Below are 16,303 nucleotides of genomic sequence, written 5' to 3' on the forward strand. Positions count from 1 at the left end.
CCATGGTGAAGTAGTTGCAGTTTTGTTTTTGTGTGTAATAAACCCCCGGGGGGGTTTAGTGTGATGAGTGGGGGGGTCTGTATATTTTGATAAATTTTCAAAAAAAAACAAAAAAAACAATAAAATGAATAGCAGTAAAGATCTGATGACGTAGCAAACAAAGTTCAGCCAGCTCCAGACAAACCCTCCCGACAGCTCCGGCGGGTGACCCCACTTTGGCAAGCTGTCGTTTAAAATTGCGGGCCCGCCGGGGCTCGCGAGACCCCTCTTTGGAAAGCCGAGGGTCTCCCCTTTCGTTTGCACCCGGTCCGGAGTTGGTCGGTGCCGGCGATCGCGAGCTAGAGGGCCGGGAAGGGTCGGTGCGGTGCCGGGCGCCTGGCTGTTGCTCGCAGAGTAGTGGGAAGCTGAGTCTCCAGCCAGAACGAGACGCAGCAGAGAGGAGACGAGGGCGCAGAGCGGCTCCCTCCGCCGACAACATGAGCGATCCCGGGCCCGTGGAGGCTCAGGCTGGCCCGGCTGAAGGGTGAGGACCGGCAGGGGAGAGAAGGGGGGACGGCGGGTCGGGATCGGACGGCCCGGGACACTTTTATTTTAGTAAGGCGGGCGGAGCGGTAGAGGCGGCTGGGGCTGATCATCATGTCGGGTTTGTCTTGTGCTCAGAGAACAACAAAAAGCAGCCCCGGCCTGCCGCCTCCGCCGGGCCCCCGCACCCCCCAGACTACCCCCGGGCCCCTGGGGGCCCCCGCACCACCCGGCCCCGGCCACCTACACGGAGATCCAGGCAGGTCGGTGAAGTCGGGACAGGGAAGAGGATTTGTCACTAACAATGGCGGCCATGTTGTTCAGGAGCTCTCCTCTCTGCTCCTTCTCTCCACACAACTTTATTTCTCTCCCTAAAGGTTTTGGGGGCCCCTGTGCCTCCTCCTGGGGGGCCCCTCTTCCCTCTGCACCCCTTTTTTTTTAATGCATTTTTTTTTTTTGGTTTTAATTTTTTTTTTCTTTTTTGCAGAATGACAGTGAAGCTGAAGAGTGGGGAGGAAAGGTTGAAGAAGCCAAATAAGAGAGAAGCTGAGGAGGAGGAAGAAGAGGCGGCAGGAGAAGTGGAAGAGCCGGGGCAGAAAGAAGGGGAGCCCCTCATCCCCAGCACCCCCCAACAGGAGGCCCTGACCCCCAAGGGCCCGCAAGACCAGCACCACTTCCTGAGGTCCAGTGTCCGGCCCCAAAGCAAACGCCAGAGGAGAGACTCCTGCAGCAACGGGAAAGCCACCGCTGCTGCCACCGCCGCCAAGGGCAAAGGTACACCACCACTGGCATGACCGCTAACTTCAGGGGTTCGCCCCGGGCAGGACGCCAACTTTCTGGGCGCAATTTTAATTTTTTTTTCCACAGCTTTAATACAATATTCACATTATTACACTTTCTGGGTGGAATTCTGATCCCCACGTCAAATTGTTAAGGAACAGGACATTTTTCTATTGTTTTGCAGGTTTGGGGGGCACCTCAAAATTTTTGCGACTCACCCAGATGGGCCACCAACTATAGGGGCAGATTTTAATTATTATTATTTTTTTTTCCAAAGCCTTAATGCAATATTTACATTATTTCAATTTGTGGGTGGGATTCTGATCTCAATGCCAAATTATTGAGGAACGTGAATATTTTACTAATGTTTTGCAGATTTGGGGTGGCACCTCGAAATTTTTGCAGATCACCCAGATGGGCCACCAAGTTTAGGGGCACTCCAGGGCAGATTTTTAATTTTTTCTTCACAGCTTTGATATAATATTTACATTATTACACTTTCTGGGTGGGATTCTGATCTCAACGTCCAATTATAAAGGAACATGAAAATTTTACTATTGTTTTGGGGGTCGCCTCGAAATTTTAGCGACTCACCCAGATGGGCCACCAACTATAGGGGCACTCCGGGGTAGATTTTAATTATTTATTTTTTTTCCACAGCCTTAATACAATATTTACATTATTTGAATTTGTGGGTGGGATTCTGATCTCAACGCCAAATTATTAAGGAACGTGAATATTTTACTAATGTTTTGCAGGTTTGGGGGGGCACCTCAAAATTTGTGCCGCTCACCCAGATGGGCCACCAAGTATAGGGGAACTCCGGGTGGATTTAAATATTTTTTTCCCATAACCTTAATGCAATATTTACATTATTTCAGTTTGTGGATGGGATCCTGATCTCTATGCCAAATTATTAAGGAACGTAAACAATTTATTAATGTTTTGCAGGTTTGGGGGGGTACCCCAAAATTTTTAGTGGCACACCCGGATGGGCCACCTAGTGTAGGGGATTTTGATAAAAAAAAAAAAATTCCCACAGTCTTAATACAATATTTACATTATTTCAATTTGTGGGTGGGATTCTGATCTCAATGCCAAATTATTAAGGAACATGACATTTTTTACTATTGTTTGGGGGGTGGGCACCTCTAAATTTTAGCGGCTCATCCAGATGGGCCACGAAGCATAGGTGCACTCCGGGTGGATTTAAATTATTATTATTTTTTTCCCATAGCCTTAATGCAATATTTACATTATATCAGTTTGTGGGTAGGATTCTGATCTCTACGCCAAATTATTAAGGAACGTGAACATTTTATTAATGTTTTACAGGTTTGGGGGAGTACCCCAAAATTTTTAGCGGCACACCCAGATGACACCAAGTTTAGGGGCACTCCGGGTGGACTTTAATTTTATTTTAATTTTTTTCCCCCCACAGCCTTAATGCAATATTTACATTATTTCAATTTGTGGGTGTGATTCTGATCTCATGCCCAAATTATTAATGTGGTTGTATGGTCAATTTTTTAACTTTTACCTACAGGAAAGCCTATAATAAGGCTTACCTGTAGGTAAAAAAAATATCTCCTAAACCTGTACGGTTTATGAGATATTCCCCTCGGTATGCGCCGCTGACTGCAGTGGCGCATGCGCACAAGGGGGTTCTCGCCGTGAAAAATCCGGCAGCGCTCGTCCGGCCGGACTGAAATCTCCCGCGCGCATGCGCGGGAGTGACGATATCGCGGCTCCGGCCACTCACAGCGCCGGAGCCGCGATACCTGGAAGAGACGCAGAGGGAGCATGTCAGCTCCCTCGGCGTGGATCGGGCCAGATGTCGGGGCCTCGTTCTAAGGTAAGTATTTCATAATGAGCTAGTATGCGGTGCATACTAGCTCATTATGCCTTTTTGCTTTGCAGGTTTAAAAAAAAAAAAAAAAAAAAAATTTGCGGGTTTACTACCGCTTTAAGGAACATGAACATTTTATTAATGTTTTGCCGGTTTGGGGGGGTACCCCAAAATTTTTAGCAGCACACCCAGATGGGCCACCAAGTTTAGGAGTACGCCGGGCGTTTTATTTTTCTTCACAATTTTAGTACATTTTGATAACGGTGTTTACATGACTTCTCTCACAGGGTGGGATTGTAATCCCAAAGCCTACATATTAATGATGCACGTTAATTGTTTTTAATGGTTTGTGGAAGAGGAGGGCATCTCTGAATTTTAGAGGTGCATCATGCCGTCTCGCACTCCTGCATGTCTTGCACTTTTTTCAGTTGTCTTTATATTATTAAATTTTTGGGGTGACATTGTGATCCCCAACACCAAATTACAATTAATTTCATTACATTTTAGTTTTATTATTAATTAATTTTTTTTTTTCTGGAAAACGAAACTAGTCCAGTGCCAAGAAAAATCCAAAGGTTCAGCCCCAACAGACCCCCCTCCCCCCTTTAAATTAGGGGTGCACCATGATTTTTTTTTTTTGCATAGTTCTGTACATTTTGATAAGTGTTTGCATTATTTAACTCGGAGTGTGGGATTGTGATTCCCAATTATTAATGTGCACAAGAATATTTTACAATTGTTTTTGGGGGATGGGCAGGTCATAATTTTAGGAGTGCACCATGCTGTCTTTCACACTCCTGGATGTCTCACACTTTTTCAGTTGTGTTTATATTCTTTTATTTTTGGGGTAACATTGTGATCCCCAACACCCAGTTATCATTAATTTCATGAATTTATTTTTTAGGAAAACAAAACCTAGCATAGTGCCAAGAGAAATGCACAGGTTTTCCCCCAACAGACCCCTCCCCCTTTAAATTAGGGGTGCACTGTGGCTTTTCCGTTTGCATAATTCTGTCTTATAGGGTGGTATTGTGATCCCAGTGCCAAATTTATTAATGAAGCACAAGAATATTACAATTGTTTTTGTAAGTTGGGGGGTGGGGGGCACTTCAATTTTTTTTTTTTTTTTTTTGGGGTGCACCATGCTGCCTTTTACAAGGTCTTAGTGCTTTTATGGGTTGTGTTTATAATATTTTACCTTCCAGGTAGGATTGTGATTTCCCCCATGCAAAATTTTCTGCAGCGCGTTAAGACTTTGTAAAAAAATAAAAATAAATGTGTGTGTATATATATATATATATATATATATATATATATATATATATATATATATATATATATATATATATATATATATATATATATATATATATATATATATATATATATATATATATATATATATATATATATATACATACATTTTTTCTTAAAGTCAAACCGGTCCAGTGCCAAGAGAAATGCACAGGCTCTTGCCCAACTGACAACCCCTAGCTTTAAATAAGGGGTGTTCCGTGTGGTGTGGTGGGGTTTTTTTTTTTTTTTTTGTGTAATCGCACAATTCTGTACATTTTGATAACTACGTTTTCGTTACTTCTCTCACAGGGTGGGATTGTGATTCCTATGCCTAATTATTATTGACGCACAATAATTATTTTTAAAGGTTGCCATCTTTTACACTGCAGGAGGTCTCACACCTTCTTTTTTTGGTTGTGTTTTAAAGTTTACTTTTGGGGCAAGTGTGTGGTCCCCAACACACAGTTATCATTAACTACTTCAAAAAATAATAATAATACAAAAATATATATAATATAATTATGCACACACCTTGCCATCTTTCACATTCCTGGGTGTCGCACTTTTTTTTTTTTTTTTTGGTTGTGTTTATAATATTTTACTTTTGGGGTAAAGTTGTAATTCCCCATGCCAAATTATCATTAATTTTATTTTAATTATTTATTTTATTTTTCTGGAAAAATAAACTAGTCCAGTGCCAATATAAATGCACAGCTTTGTCCCAAACAGACCCCCCCCCCCCTTTTTTTTTTTTTTTTTTTTTTTTTATATAAATTGGGGGTATAGTGTGTCCTTTTTTTCTCTTTGGCATGATTGTGTTTACATTGCTTCACTTGTAGGATGGGGTTCTGATCCCAATGTCAAATTATTAATGAAGCACAAGAACATTTTACAGTTGTTTTTTGCAGATTTGAGGAGGGGGGATACCTCAATTTTAGGGGTGCAGTATGCACTTTTTTTGGGGGGGGCAAAATAGTTCTAGGGGTACATCCATACGGTCTTTCACAATTCTGGGTGTCTCACCGCTTTTTTGGATGTGTTTATAATAATTAACTTTTTGGGTAAAATTGTGATCCACCGTACCAAATTATGAGCAGGCTCACCCCAACCCCCAACAGTCTACCCCCCCCCCTTTTTTTTTTTTTTTATTCCCCCCACAGTTCTGTAAATGTGATAGAATGTAACACTGTATTGCAGGCTGGGAGGCCTAGAGGCGATTCAGTTCGCACTGTGCGCTATACAAGTATTTCATTCATTCTGATCCCAATGCCAAAAATATTAATGAAGGACATTTTTTTTAAAGGTGTTTTTGCATGCTCGGGGGTCAGGGGTCCCCTAAATGTTTGGGAGGCACCATGCTTTCTTTCACAATTGCGTGTGTCTGAATGCTTTTTAGGGCTTATTTATATACTTTCAGGGTAACATTTTGAACCCTTGTGTCAAATTATCAGTAGCGTGTTATTTATTTATTTTTTTTGTTTTTTGAAAACTAAGCTAGCCCAGTGCCAAGAGAAATGTACAGGCTTGTCCCCAACAGACCACTCTTCTTTTAAATTAGGGGTGCACCTTGGCTTTTTTTTTCCCTCCTTCTGCACAATTCTGTACATTTTGATACAGTGTTTACATTACTTCTCTTGCAGGGTGTAATTCTGAACACCATGCCAAATTAATTATTAATGAAGCACAATACATTTTTTACAATAGTTTTTGCAGCTTTGGGGAGGGGAGCTCCCAAAAAAATTCAGGAGCGCACCATGAGAGTTTTCACAATTCTGCTTAGGAAATTTTGGTGGCTCACCTTTTATAATCTTTTAAATAAAAAGAAAAGTTTGGAACTTTGAGGTGTGTGGCAACTAGTTGGTGGATAGTTCACAAATGTTAATGTAATTTATCCAAATACACAGGTGGACTCATAATGTGGTATAATGTAAAAAGTAGATGTTGGGAACAATTTTATTAAAAGGCTGTATGAGCAAAATGGTAGAAAATACATAATTGCAACAATACATATGATAAAAAATCTTGGGCCAATGATTCAATTGGCTCATAACATATTTGAAACATGATTATATGGACCAAGAGCTGGTTGGCAATGTACAGTTGGTACAATAGACAAAGTTCATAAAATCAAATGCATAATGTAATAACGAAATGCATCCTAAAAGCTTGGCGTGTTTCATGGCGTATGCTCCACTTCCTCAGGAGAAGATGCATTAGGCATAAAACTCCGCTCTAGGTGTAGCGTGTAATGTTGTGGATCCCTGGCCACTAGGGGGTGACTGTACCAGGAACTGTGGGCGTATGATCCATGACCACCCGGGGTGTAAGGGAGGACCTCAAGAGAAATGCAGATCTCCAGTGCTTGCTGACTATTACCAAAGGTAGCAATCCTTATGGGGTTCTTCTTATGCATGGTGTCAACGTACTCCGGGTGAGAAAAGGCACCAAGAAAATACCTCATAATCTTGGGAGTGTGTTGTGCCATCTTTCACAATTTTTAATATTTTACAATATATTCAATTTAAAATGTTTTACCAGTGTTTACATTTATTTCATTTGCAGGGTAGGATTGTGATTGTGATCCACATGCCAAATTATCAGCCATGCAATTTTTGTAGCACAAGGAAATTATAAGTTTTCGTTTTTTTCAGGTTTTGAGGTCTGACCTTAAAAGGTTTCCCACTAGAAACTTTAGGGCCATGCTGTTTTTTTTTTTCCAATTCTAAAAGTGAAACTTTAGTCAGAAAATTACGTCCTGCTAGATCACTTCAGGCTGGCCCATTTTGCAGGTAAAATGTACCGTATATACTCGAGTATAAGCCGAGATTTTCAGCCTCTTTTTTGAGGCTGAAAGTGCCCCCCTCGGCTTATACTCGAGTCATCGCTGTCTGCCCGCTCGATCAGCGTGTCGAGCAGACAGACAGCGGCCATTCTATGATTCAAAAGCCGCGCCTCCGGCTCCGCCTTCGCCTGTGATAGGCGGAACACTGAATTTCCCAGCAGCCTGTGTTCCGCCTATCACGGGCATCGTCTCATCCTCGTACTACGGACGAGGATGATACGACGTCCGTGATAGGCGGAACACAGGCTGCTGGGAAATTCAGTGTTCCGCCTATCACAGGCGAAGGAGGAGGCGCGGCTTTTGAATTTTACAATGGCCGCCGACGAAGAGGGCACGGGACGGAGGCAAGGCAAGGCACGGCACGGGACGGGACGGGACGAAGGCAAGGCACGACACGGGACGGAGGCTCGGGACAAAGGCTCGGGACACAGGTAGGCTGGACACACACACACACACACACACACACACACACACACACACACACACACACACACACACACCTGTACTGCCCACTAAACATGATGGGATTTTTGTCGTGGCTATGACGCAAAGTGGCTGCTGGATGGTCTTCTCTGTGTGGGTGGCCAGCGGGAATAAATCTGCGACTCAACTATTCCCTTTTCCCTGCCAAAGTGAATGGGTCCTCAGCCCTGGTTCACACTATATTGCCATGCAGCTAACACTGCAAACCCTATTCATTTCCGCACTGCGTTTTGCGATCTGCTGCGGGTGTAGGTGCAGGTAGGCTGGACACACACACACACACACACACACGGATGGAGACACACACACACGGATGGATGGATGGATGGAGACACACACACACACAGGGATGGATGGATACACACACACACAGGGATGGATGGATGGATGGAGACACACACACACAGGGATGGATGGATGGATGGATGGAGACACACACACACAGGGATGGATGGATGGAGACACACACACACACAGGGATGGATGGATGGATGGACACACACACACAGGGATGGATGGACGGACACACAGGGATGGACGGACACACAGGGATGGACGGACACACACACAGGGATGGACAGGCATGTCTCACCCTCGGCTTATACACGAGTCAATAAGTTTGCCAGTTTTTTTGGGGGTAAATTGGGGGCCTCGGCTTATATTCGGGTCGGCCTATACTCGAGTATATACGGTAAAACATTAAAAATGAATGCCTATACTGTTTAAAATCCAGCAATACACTGGGGGTTCTTTACGAAATGCGAATCCACTTTGCACTGCAAGTACACTTGGAAGTGCAGTCGCTGTAAATCTGACGGGAAGCTCTGCTGATTTTATCATCCAATCATGTGCAAGCTATAATACTGTTTTTTATTTTCCTTGTATGCCCCCCTCGGATCGACAGCCAGTGCACTTGTAGTACAAAGTGGATTTGCCTTTCGTAAATAACCCACACTGTCTCGCCCTGCTCTGCACATGCTCACCTGCTCTCTATTTTTCGGCACTGTGCCAAATTTGAAAAGGCTGATCTGCTGACAGCCTGAAGATTTACTGCTGCTCAGGGCATTTGTAAAATGGCAGATTTTGGCGAAATGGTAAAGGCCATGTATGAAAGCAGAACGCACCCCTTGATGGGAACCAGCTTGGGTCTGAATGCATGCACTGTAAGGCTCTTTGTGGCAGGGGCTCACACAGTAACTGCATTGGGTGTGATACCTGCCTGTGTTCCTGTTTTGGTTGGATGACACCAGGCTTTAGGCCCTATTCACACCTGAGCGTATTTTTGTATGGACATACAAAATGCTATGGATACAAAATGCTGGAGGTGAAAAAAAAATATATATCAATTTATTCTCTATGGAGATGGTTCACGTCACCACTGAAAATGCCAGAAGCCAAACGTCTGAAGCTAAAAAAAAGTTCTGGAGCTTTTTTTTTGTAGCTCAATTTGGGCAGATTTGGGCGTTTTTTCTTCTTTTTACTTTAGTGACCTTTTGACCTGTACAAAACGATGTCAAAAATCGACTGAAAACGCTACGTTAAGGTGTGAATGCAGCCTTCATTCCGGGTGGGATAAAGTCATTTCCTGGTGCTTGAGGCTCATTCTCGAACCAGTGGAAGGGCTGGCTGGTACCTTAGAGGTGATTTCTTCCAGCAATGGCTGTCGAGACATGACAGGTGATGAAGATTGCATTTTGGATTCTTCCATGTGTCTTCCAATGTCAAGTGTAAAATTCCCAAATATTTGACCACAATGGATGCCCCCACCTCTTGAAACTTAAAGTGTTTGTAAAGGCAGAAGGTTTTTTATCGTAATGCATTTTAAGCAATAGGATCAAAAGCCTTCTGTGTGCAGCAGCCGCCATGCCCCTAATACTTAACTGAGCCCCCTCTCTATCCAGCGATGTCCACTAGTGCATCGGTTGTCCAGGACTCTCCCTCCTGATTGGCTGAGACACAGCAGCCACGCCATTTGCTCCCACTGCTGTCAATTAAAGTTAGTCAATCAGGAGAGAAAGTGGGTGAGGCTGAACCAGGGCTCTGTGTCTGAATGGATACATGGAGCTACAGCTCGCTTGGGTGCCCTCGTGGCAAGCTGTGGGGGCACTCAACAGGAGGGGCCAGGATAACCAAAGAGGGACCCGAGAAGTAGAGGATCCAGGCTGCTGCGCAAAATCATTTCACAGAGCAAGTAAGCATAATGGCCGGTTCACACAGCAGGCGAGGCGTCTCCGACTTGCCTCGCCGCGACCTGCGGCGACCTCAGCGGCGACTTGCAGATGACTTCTGTATAGAAGTCAATGCAAGTCGCCCCGAGGTCGCCCAAAAGTAGTACAGGAACCTTTTTTCTGAGTCGGAGCGACTCGAGTCGCTCCTCTCAGAACGGTTCCATTGTACAGAACGGGGGCGACTTGCGGGGGCGAGGCGAGTCGTGTCGCCTCGCATCGCCCACTGTGTGAACCGGCCCTAACATGCTTGTTATTGTTAGAGAAAAAAAAAAGAAACATTACAATCACTTTAAGGGCCCTTTCACATGTTTCGCCTGTCATTTTTTTTCTACGGATCTGAACGGTCGCTCCATACATCTCTATGGAGCGACGGATGTCAGCGGTGACATGTCTGCTGACATCCGATCTGCTCCGCAAAATCCAGACGATGTCCTAATTTCCATCCATCTATCGGATCAGATGAAAATGGACAGGTGGTCCGTACTCATGTGATTTCCCCACCCATAGAGGAGAGCGGTCTCTCTGACAGGTCCGTCCCTGCACATTGTGCAGAGGCGGACCTGTCATCCGCAGGCTCAGCGGGGATCATCTAAGCGATCCCCACCGAACAAGCGGATCAGTAAAAACGGACAACCCCGTGTGAAAGGGGCCAAAGACGCATGTCTGTTGCGTTTTTTTTACACATTCCAATGATTCTGTATAACTCTGTGCATTTATAGCCAGTGTTTAAATTTTTTCATTTCTTGAGTAGGATTCTGAACCCCCAGACTATGCTTCAGCAATGCATTAACGAATCGCAACAACATGTTTTTGTTTTTTTCCCTTGTGTTCAGAAGTAAATTTTTGTTTTGTGTTAAATGTGCATACTTTCGATTGCCATCTTGTTCTTATTTAGTTGACTCAAGATATTCAGATTTTTATGTGAATGATTTGGAAATACCAGGAACAGAATGTATTATTTATTTTTGGAAGACGGGTGTGAGGGGGGCATTTTAGGACCACTTCTAGGGGAATAAGAGAGGAGGTGTGTGGGAAAAAATCTGTACAGCACACACATGCACTTGTAAGCAAGACGGAGATATGGATGTTTTTATGCACACGCTCAGCCCAGGCACAGATGGTGAAATATTTTCGCTTTTACAAATATGATACTAGTTGCATGCTGTGATTTCAGTGGCGCCCCATTTTGCATTTCCATGTTGTTGTGTTTTTTTTTATTTTTTTTGTTTTTTTTGTGAGGTTACTTCTCACTTTTCACCCAAATGCAGTCCAGGTATTGCAGGTGACACTTGGTCAGGGTATTGAACGTTCTGTGGGCAGTGTGCAATATAAACTTTGGTATGCTATTTTACAATCTCCTATTTTATTTATTTTTTATTTATTTATTTATTTTGATGCTTTGGATCTTGGCGTTATTGGGACCAGCGTAATTGGACAGAATTATTGGTTTGGGCATATAGCATGTTTAGTTGGTAGTCCATGTAACTTTATTTTTGCATTCCTTTTGTTATATATTAATAATACAAGTTATGCATATTTTTGATCTCAGGAAATTATCTAATATTTACTCTAGTTTTCTAACCTGGTTCAGAAAATGACATCTGTAGTCTGTTTGGTTGATAACGCTGCATTTTTTTGTGGGGTTATTATTTTTTTTAAATTCTTTTGTGCAATTTAGGGCTCACTTTGTGCGGTGCGTTCTTCTGCACTGGATAAACAAAGATGAAAGCTAGGGCATATAGAAAACATTGATTCTAGTTCACAACACAACACCGGTGTGATGTGGGGTGCAGTTTGGGAAAAAATGCAACGTCTGCATTTTGACTCTTCAAATAAAGTTGTTGAAAAAAGAACAAGCAGTGTGACATGCTGAATTTTGCATCGCAGTGCTTCCTATTGGAGCTGATACTGCACTAGCTTGCATGGTAAAAATGCTGCTTTTTACCATGCAGCCTTGTGTAAACCTATATTAAGAATTTCCAGGTATTCCTTGAAAAAAAGGGCAAATAATATGCTAATTACGCAGGTAAAATTTGGTACTTTTTGTACTTGTCATTAATGCTTCTAACAGTCTACTTCAAGTACCGCTTGTTCACCCAACTATATTTGACCAAGAGTGTCTAAGGTTCTGAATTTTTTTTTAGATGCATCTAATTAGGGCTGAAACAACTAATCGATTATGAAATTAATCAATTACTATTTTCATAATCGATTAATCGGCCAGTTACAAAATGGGGTTAAAGTTAATGAGTCTGATGATATTTACTAGATTGACCCTTTAATAGTATATCTCTCCTCTAATAGTATATACACTATATCTCCTCTAATAGTATATACACTATATCATTCCTCAAATTGTATATACAGTATATCCCCTCTAATAGTATATTGCAGTATATATCCCTTCTCATATTATATACATTATATCTCTCATCTATTAGTATATACAGTATATCTTCTCTAATAGTATATACAGTATTTATCCCCTCTTATATATACAGTATATCTCTTCTGTCTGTTATTCTCAGAGTGGATTAGATATTTTGCTCCCTAACCACATACCGTATATACTCGAGTATAAGCCGAGATTTTCAGCCTCTTTTTTGAGGCTGAAAGTGCCCCCTCGGCTTATACTCGAGTCACCGCTGTCTGACTGCTCGATCAGCGTATCGAGCAGACAGACGGCGGACATTAAAATTCAAAAGCCGCGCCTCCTTCTCCGCCTCCGCCTGTGATAGGCGGAACACTGAATTTCCCAGCAGTCAGTGTTCCGCCTATCACGGACATCCGTTCATTCTCATACTACGGACGAGTATGAGAGGATGTCCGTGATAGGCGGAACACAGGCTGCTGGGAAATTGAGTGTTCCGCCTATCACAGGCGGAGGACGGAGGCGCGGCTTTTGAATTGTAGAATGGCCGCCGAGAAGAGCGGCGATCCTGGAGCGGCGATCCATCGGCACGACACGGGACGGAGGAGGCACGGGACGGAGGAGGCACGGGACGGAGGAGGCACGGGACGGAGGAGGCACGGGACAGAGGAGGCACAGGACAGAGGAGGCACGGGACAGAGGAGGCTCGGGACGACGGCGGCTCGGGACGGAGGCTTGGGACACAGGTAGGCTGGACACACACACAAGGCTGCACGGACACACACACACACACACACACACACACACACACACACACACACAGGGATGGATGGATGGATGGATGGATACACACACACACACACACACACACACACAGGGATGGATGGATGGATGGATACACACACACACACACACACACACACAGGGATGGATGGATGGATGGATGAATACACACACACACACACACAGGGATGGATGGATGGATGGATACACACACAGGGATGGATGGACGGACACACACACAGGGATGGATGGATGGATGGATGGATGGACACACACACAGGGATGGATGGACGGACACACACACACACAGGGATGGACGGACACACAGGGATGGACGGACACACACACAGGGATGGACAGGCATGTCTCACCCTCGGCTTATACACGAGTCAATAAGTTTTCCAGTTTTTTGGGGGTAAATTGGGGGCCTTGGCTTATATTCGGGTCGGCCTATACTCGAGTATATACGGTAGTTGGTAATTTATATTTACCACTGAATAGAGATATTTAAGAATAAATTGCCTTTTTTTTTAAACTTTACATATTAGCTAAATTATACACCACACTTTTTTTTTAAATGTTAACTGATTAATCGAAACAATAATCAGCCAATCGATTTATGAAAAAAATCGTTAGTTGCAGCCCTACATCTAATTTTAAAACTTTCTCCTTTTTTTATTTTTTTTTTTTATTATTGTTTTCATATTTTATATGAATAGTACTGTTTTGAAAGGGCACCAAATACATTTTAAGGACATACTGTGTACATTTTTAATAACTACCATTTAAAACAAAGGCCAAAAAACAAAATGTGCTTTTTTTTTAATTTTATTTTTTTCTTCTAAAAGCCTTTCTTTAACATGTTGCCACCTGTGTAACGACGACAAAAGGGTGGGCTTTAACACCCATACGCCACACATATGTGTCACTGGGAGGCACTCCCAGCACAGAGACCAAGGTGTCAAAGCCAGCTCTTGTTCCCCCATTAATGATTGGTAGCCAGCAGGATCTGTTCAGTTTTATATTTAGAGACTGTCGGAACGTTTAGAACTAGGAAAAGTGGAGTTTCATTTTAAATATTTTTCATCAAAATAATAACCTAAAAAGATCTTCAACCATTTCAGCATTTTTTTTTTTTTTTTTTGTGTGTGACTGATATATTTTTGATCAAAAATTCAGTTATCGAGAAACATGTTTTCAGAATAAAATGAGTTGCTCAGATCCAATCAAATGTTAGAATTGGATCAAATGAAAAGTGTGGGTGTAGAAACAATTGCTGATGATGTATTTTACCTATTGATCTATATCCGTTTGCTGGCAGTTTTGAGCGCTGATTGAATTGTTGAGGTTTTACATGGAATATCATGGGGTGACAGGCCCTACATAAGTTGCAGAATGTAGGAAAATTGCAACTGGTTATGTGTAAATCCTTAGAGAAAATTTAACTTTTGAATGAGGAAATAGAATAGAAATATTCTTTCCTTTTATAATATATCAGATTGTATGGAATATTGGTTGATATAGGGTAGATTTAGACGTGCATCTAAATCTCCTTTTCCTCTAAAGCACGATCCACGTTTAGTTTGTGCTTCAGAGGTGATTGACAGGCGGTGAGGAGGCATTGTGTGCATTGCATGAGGTTGCGGGACGCATGCAGCGCTTTCCCATTCACCTAATTGTGTCGCACTCGGCAGGCTTGCCATCTGCAGATTGCTACATATCCGGTAGATTTTACCGCAGGCGCAACTGCACATTTTTACCCCCCCCCCACTGCACTTCCAAATGAGGCAATAAAATCTGATTATTGTAAACACCCCTGTCAGTAGTAAATGGTTTGTCTCAAATCTGTAACTGCTATATTTGTAGAGCAGCTTGTTCTGTTAAAAAAGTGACTTACTGCCAGGGTCACCAGGTGAAAATAAAGGAAAGAAAGCCTTAAAAATAAAACTAATGCAGCTTGGTGTAGTGGTTAGCACTTTTGTCTAGCTGCAATAGGGTCCCTGGAATCCCAACCATGCCACTACCTTCCGGGAGTTTGCATGTTCTCCCTGTGCCTGTGTGGATTTCCGCCAGGTACTTCGGTTTCCTCCCACCCTCCAAAGACCTGGTAGGTTAAGTGGCTCCTGTCTAAATTGGCCCTAGCATGTATATGTATAAATGTGAGTCAGTGACCTTAGATTGTAAGCTCCTGGAGGGCAGGGACTGATGTGAATGTACAATGTATATGTAAAGCGCTGCCTAAATTGACGCCTCTATACAAGTACCTGAAATAAATAGATAAAAATATTGCTTTAACCTCCCTAGAGGTATTCCCACGTATGGCTCGGGGTTCATTTTCAGTACCAATAGCGGTAACCACGAGCCATACTGAGGATTGCATCGCCGTATCCAGGTACAGTTACTTGCCTTGTCCCTAGGATCTTGTGATCTTCACCCGCTGTAGCATCAATGTTCCAGGCTTGGTTCCCTGCAATCGTAGCGACATGCAGGGGGCGGAGCCTGGTGGCAAATTCTAAAAAAGCACAAAAAAACATAACGCACATAATACATTGTAATCTGTAGATTACATTACTGTCTCAAATAATTTCCCTGTAGTTTTGTCCCTAGTTCCCTGCCTGCACTTTTATATTATATATGCTGTTCTTTCTGCCTGGAAACTTGAGAATGTCCATGACATCCAAAAAGTGCCCCTCTATGTCAAAAGCGGTTTTAGACCAGCTAGAAAACGGGGATAGCGAATTAGAATCACTTTTAGAATTGAGCGATAGTGATTTATGGGGAAATTCGTCATCGGACACTGAGTGCCGGTTCACACTAGTGCGATGCCAGACATCACATGTAATTCGCAGCGCACTGCTGTTCACATTACATGCGATGTCTGTGCGGGTGCGATGTCAGCCATACAGATAGTATGGCTGATATCGCACCGCATTCGGTCCAAACGCGCGCAGGACCCTTTTTTCTGTTCGGACCAGAATCGGATCACATGTGTGTTCACACATATGCGATCCGATTCATGTCCGAACTGTCAGTTCTCAGTGCGATATGCAAGCTGAAATGGGGGTGTCGTTAACATATGACACTCCCCATCAGATCGCATATGGCAGTGTGAACTGCCGTGCGTGTCAAGTGCGATGCGGGAACCTGCA

At 43.2% G+C, this 16,303-nt stretch overlaps 1 protein-coding gene across 2 annotated transcripts in view; it reads left to right on the forward strand.

Annotated features, from left to right (window-relative positions):
- The window catches only part of CRAMP1 (cramped chromatin regulator 1), a 92,548-nt gene that overhangs the window by 2,330 nt on the left and 73,915 nt on the right, over positions 1-16,303 (forward strand). Inside the window, exons 1-2 of one of the 2 annotated variants that reach the window (XM_077449178.1) lie at positions 207-523; positions 1,010-1,296. In XM_077449178.1, coding sequence (XP_077305304.1) covers positions 477-523; positions 1,010-1,296 — 334 coding nt within the window. In that variant the 5' untranslated portion in view covers positions 207-476. Of the gene's footprint in view, positions 1-206; positions 524-1,009; positions 1,297-16,303 lie in introns of those variants that run through there. The other variant, XM_077449179.1, reaches the window with a different exon arrangement.

The sequence above is a fragment of the Lithobates pipiens genome, unplaced genomic scaffold, assembly GCF_037356315.1.
Source record: "Lithobates pipiens isolate NorthernLeopardFrog02 unplaced genomic scaffold, aLitPip1_a1.2 Scaffold_22, whole genome shotgun sequence".
Taxonomy (NCBI): domain Eukaryota; kingdom Metazoa; phylum Chordata; class Amphibia; order Anura; family Ranidae; genus Lithobates; species Lithobates pipiens.